General features: G+C 43.1%; 1 protein-coding gene across 1 annotated transcript; it reads left to right on the forward strand.

Moving 5' to 3' along the window:
* Positions 1 to 471: 471 nt before the first annotated feature.
* Positions 472 to 3,867, forward strand: mc4r (melanocortin 4 receptor). The gene has a single exon (XM_076721601.1). The coding sequence runs from the start codon at positions 877 to 879 to the stop codon at positions 1,858 to 1,860; it is 984 nt and encodes a 327-aa protein (XP_076577716.1). The 5' UTR covers positions 472 to 876; the 3' UTR covers positions 1,861 to 3,867.
* Positions 3,868 to 5,197: the final 1,330 nt, after the last annotated feature.

Here is a 5,197-nt window from a genome sequence, read left to right on the forward strand (position 1 = left end):
AAAGGAGGATGAATATTGGACTTCTATTCTCCAAATGAATGCTAATGCGTGTGTGTCAGTATAGGAATAACATCTGCTTAAGGTTTATCATTCATTATGTCTCATGTTTTCACCTAAGCTTTCTAATTTCATCCCATGTATCCATTTCAGGTTTGGAAAACATATTAAAATCCAGTAATCCGTTGCAACAGGTCTCTTAAATCCATTCATTTTTTAACGCGATCATTCATTCATGTGCGTCAAGCCAAAGTTTGCTCCTCCTCCCATCTTATCAGTGAGCCGATAGGACAGAAAACTGCCAGGAGGGCTCGGGTGTGTGCGTTTGTGTGAGTGTGTGTGTGTGTGTGTGTGTGCCTGGTATAATAGCAGGGAGAGAGGGAGGACGACAGTAGCTTACAAAGTGATGATCTGCCTGCACTTGCACAGAAAGCTGGTTCGCTCTGATCCCTCAGCATCTCATGCTGCCTCACTGTTAATCAGTCTCACACTTGGTCCTTCGCCTTCGCATCCTTCTGCTTTCACCTGCCTTTCTCACATCATTCAGGGAACATTTATTTGAACTTCTTGCTTCAGTCTGATTTTCTCCAGAATGGAGAGATAAGAGGAGAGCTGCGGGATTGTTTTTGGCTGAGAGTAACAGCAGCAGCAGCAGCAGATGTTTGAAGAAAACTCCCTTTCTTGGCAAGACTGAAAGGTTGATACAGGGAAGAGGGAACAACGGCAAAGACTTTTTCATTCCCCCTCAAGGATCCTGAGCTTGTCCTCCAGATATTGAGGATGACTGAGAAGCGCACAGGTTGAGCCAAACAACAGATGGACAAGTAACGGAAAAAGAAGACTTGACCAAAAAAGGCAGGGAATTTAAAAAGAGGAATTATGAACGCCACAGATCTCCATGGATTGATCCAAGGCTACCACAACAGGAGTCAAACCTCAGGCATTTTGCCACTTAACAAAGACTTATCGTCCGAGGAGAAGGACTCATCGGCAGGATGCTACGAACAGCTGCTGATTTCCACGGAGGTTTTCCTCACTCTGGGCATCGTCAGCCTGCTGGAGAACATCCTGGTTGTTGCTGCTATCATCAAAAACAAGAACCTTCACTCACCCATGTACTTCTTCATCTGCAGCCTCGCTGTTGCTGACATGCTTGTCAGTGTGTCCAACGCCTCCGAGACTATTGTCATAGCGCTCATCAACGGAGGCAACTTGACCATCCCCGTCACATTGATCAAAAGCATGGACAATGTGTTTGACTCGATGATCTGTAGCTCTCTCTTAGCGTCTATCTGCAGCTTGCTGGCCATCGCTGTCGATCGCTACATCACCATCTTCTATGCGCTGCGTTACCACAACATTGTCACTCTGCGAAGAGCGATGCTGGTCATCAGCAGCATCTGGACGTGCTGCACCGTGTCCGGCATCCTGTTTATCATCTACTCAGAGAGCACCACGGTGCTCATCTGCCTCATCACCATGTTCTTCACCATGCTGGTGCTCATGGCGTCGCTGTACGTCCACATGTTCCTGCTGGCGCGTTTGCACATGAAGCGGATCGCAGCGCTGCCGGGCAACGCGCCCATCCATCAGCGGGCCAACATGAAGGGCGCCATCACCCTCACCATCCTCCTCGGGGTGTTCGTGGTGTGCTGGGCGCCCTTCTTCCTCCACCTCATCCTCATGATCACCTGCCCCAGGAACCCCTACTGCACCTGCTTCATGTCCCACTTCAACATGTACCTCATCCTCATCATGTGCAACTCCGTCATTGACCCCATCATCTACGCCTTTCGCAGCCAAGAGATGCGAAAAACCTTCAAAGAGATTTTCTGCTGCTCACACACTCTCCTGTGTGTGTGAGCTGCCTGTTAAGCGTCAGCAGAGCTGCGACCCTGACAGTCGGCAAATGAAATTACAATTGTCCAACAAGGACTCTGAGGGTTTGAGCTGCGATCTTTGTGGACTGATGTGGTTCTGTCATGCCCTGTGCTCTCGCAGGCGGCTGTAAATGATTGATAAGTAGGGCACTCTCATATGGTTTCATGAGTCAGTTTGCTGAAGAGGTAGGTTTACAAACACCCTGTAAAATAGAGAACCGCTCTGTAGACAAACGCTGCTTTGTTTTGTTGTAAACGCCGTTCTACAGTGCAACTTGAAGTGTTATCAGCATGTATGTAACCAAAATACATGCTCAAACTGAGTCATTTACAATATCTCTCTTTTCTCACTCTCAAATCTTGTCCATCTACCTGCCACACTCTTCTTGTTGTTGTGTGTCAGAAAAAAATCTAAAATACTGTGCTTACCTTAAAGAACTTTATGTGTCTACATGGCTTATGGCATGTAAATCACAGTTGTTGCAGCCTAGAACCTAAAAGCAACAGTGTGTGTCCTCAAAGAAAGAGATCAGCATGGTTTCAGACAGACTACCTCCGTGTTTGAGAGTGTAATCCACCTCAGTATTTTGCACACTGCAAACAAAGATACGTATGTCCCTTGTTTTGCATTAATGAATGTAAAGAAGTATCTAAAGTATCTTTTCATGAGACAAAGAACTCACACTTGGCTCGTTTCCTGAATATGTGATGTGCCAAACATGTAAGGAAGTACAGGGAACATCCCGCTCAACTACCTTCTTACCAAGGTGGTATTTTACTGTGATGGAGGCAAGACAGCAAAGCAATCTAACACAGGGGAAAAGACTTCATTTCAAGCTGACTACTTTGTAGAAAAGAGGTGTTTTCTGTGATTTTCCAAGTCATAAAACAACAGTACAACCAAAAAAAAAATAAATCCAACATTCAGCTGCTTCCTGATCTGCTGTTTCCCATTCCTCATTACTCAGCATAATAACCACAGACTACTTTCTGACACAATATTTATTGACTGGGGTCTGAACTGAAGGGCGGTCCAGCTGTCAGATCACTCACTGCAGTAAAGGGGGACATAAAAAGCTACTCATTTACAAATAATTAGACTCCCTCCATGCAGAATGGACTTAAAAAAGATGCCTTCAAGTGTGACTTTAAAATCAGGAAAAGTCAGTGTATTTCTCAGGCACAAAAGATGGAACTTAATAAGTGTTTTATTTGCACCTGTAGACAAACATTTCACAGTGGCCTGGAACCTTTCTTCTGCTGCCCATTCCCAGTTTTACACCCAACCGAATCAGGGATGCTGCTTTTATAGACCCTCGCCTCTGATTTCCTCTTTGAAGCAGCGCAGCAGAAAATAGATTTGTATCCCAGAGATGAACAGAAAGTCATTTTCATTTTTACAGACTTTACTTTAGTCTGAGCAGAGATCTAAAACAGACCTGACGGCTCTGCTGACGAGCCACTCTGACTCATGACGTCTGTTGATTTCCAGTCAAAGCTCTGCTGAATTTGTGGTTTGTGTAGATATTTGTGTACATTTGCACATATGGGTCGTTCTCTTCGCTCTCAGCATGTACCAGTGACCACACAGATCTATTTTTCATCATGTTTATGTAACAGGACAGATCTCCTGAATGTATTTTTATGTATGCCTTGTGTAACTTGTTGCTTTCGATCCTTGCCTTAAATATGTCGCACTGTGATGTAAAGAGCAACCGTATCCTCTGTGAAAGAACCAGAAACTGATGTAATCAGTCTTTATATGTAGGTAAATGCTATTTTCAATATTGCCTTATTTATTTATGCCTTTTTCAACTCAAAGTGCATTTCTAAGCTCATAAAATACACAAGAAAACTGATGTAAACAAGCGTCAAATATTCTGTTACAAGCTTCGCCTTGAATTTGATTCATGTGCGCCGGTTTGAAGGTGTTTGCTTGGGCACTGCGTCCTCTGTGAATCACTGCTGCACAGTAACTTCAATAAATCATACTGCCACCTCAGCAACAGCTCCTTTTGTCAGCTTTCATCTGGAATGCAGACTTCAATCTTTACACGAAGACTAGGCTGATGACTGTTTACTTTGACAGAAAAAGAGCACTAAACAACTCGAAGTAAACCCCCAAAATCCCACAAGAACAGGAGCCTTTCCATGTTCGTGCACTGAAAACGGAAAAAGCAATTCATCCAAAACAGTTTGTCTGCCTAATTTATGACGCACTTTGCACAGACGAGACAAGAAGTCAGATGTGAAAACTAGAGTTATATAAAAAGCAAAGCTACAAAGGAACCTATTGTGATATCACTGAATGAATATTCACATAAACTTGACCTGTAAAAAGCAGACATGTAGCTCAGTTTCTGTGCTAGAAAACTACCCAGAGGGTTTTCAATTATGGTGAATAATTTAAAATGAAGTAAACAAAACATTTATAACTCTGGAAAATAGCCACAAATGATATTGCTCTGGGAGCATCAGTGTGAAAAATGAACACTAATTCGTTCAATTCATTCAGTAGACTTTTAGGTTGGAATGCATTCATAGATACTAAAATAAACACGGCATCAGGAAAATCACGTCATCAAAACTGTACAAGTTATAAAAAAAAAAGAGATGGAAATGAAGAAAAGCTGATGAATTCATTTGAATCGAATTAATTTCAAGGTCTGAGGATGCTGAGATGTTGTCCACATTTCTTATATAATCATCGCAAACACATTCAGTCACGAAAAATCAATCATTTTAATGCATTCAGGCAGCAAGAATAAAGCTTGTAAAAAGTGAATGGTGAATGTTCTGCACTACGCCGAATGAAGTCTATCACAAAGATAAAGAAGCAGTGACTCAGCTTATGCGACAGTTTCCCTTCATGTCAGGTTGACAGCCTCCATTTGGCCCCAGTCGAGTTAGATCATCTGCTTTATTTCCCTTTCATTTTTTGTTTTCTACATTTCTTTGACTTCAGCACAATGGAGCTAAATGTCACCAGCACAACAGGTGCTCTTCACACGGCCCTGGCTAGACGCAGCATGTCATTTTTTTCAGCGGCAAAGAATCCACTTCAAATATCAGCAGACACCTTGTTGTTTTTTACAATCTGAAGTGTAAAGACACAGAACCAGTGGGCTTCCAGTCACTCCCAGATTTACTGGTTTGTTTTCCAGTGGGAGTCAGCATTTATTGATTTGGATGAAAGAACTGACGCACTTAGATGGCCTCATGTGAATGACAAATGGCTGCAAGTATTTTGTATACGGGCTTCGCCCTCTAGCTTTACCCCGTGGAGGCTCCACCTCAGCACGATGGATCCTTGAACTCCG

This window comes from Chaetodon auriga, chromosome 21 (genome assembly GCF_051107435.1).
Source record: "Chaetodon auriga isolate fChaAug3 chromosome 21, fChaAug3.hap1, whole genome shotgun sequence".
In the NCBI taxonomy this organism is placed as follows: Eukaryota; Metazoa; Chordata; class Actinopteri; order Chaetodontiformes; family Chaetodontidae; genus Chaetodon; species Chaetodon auriga.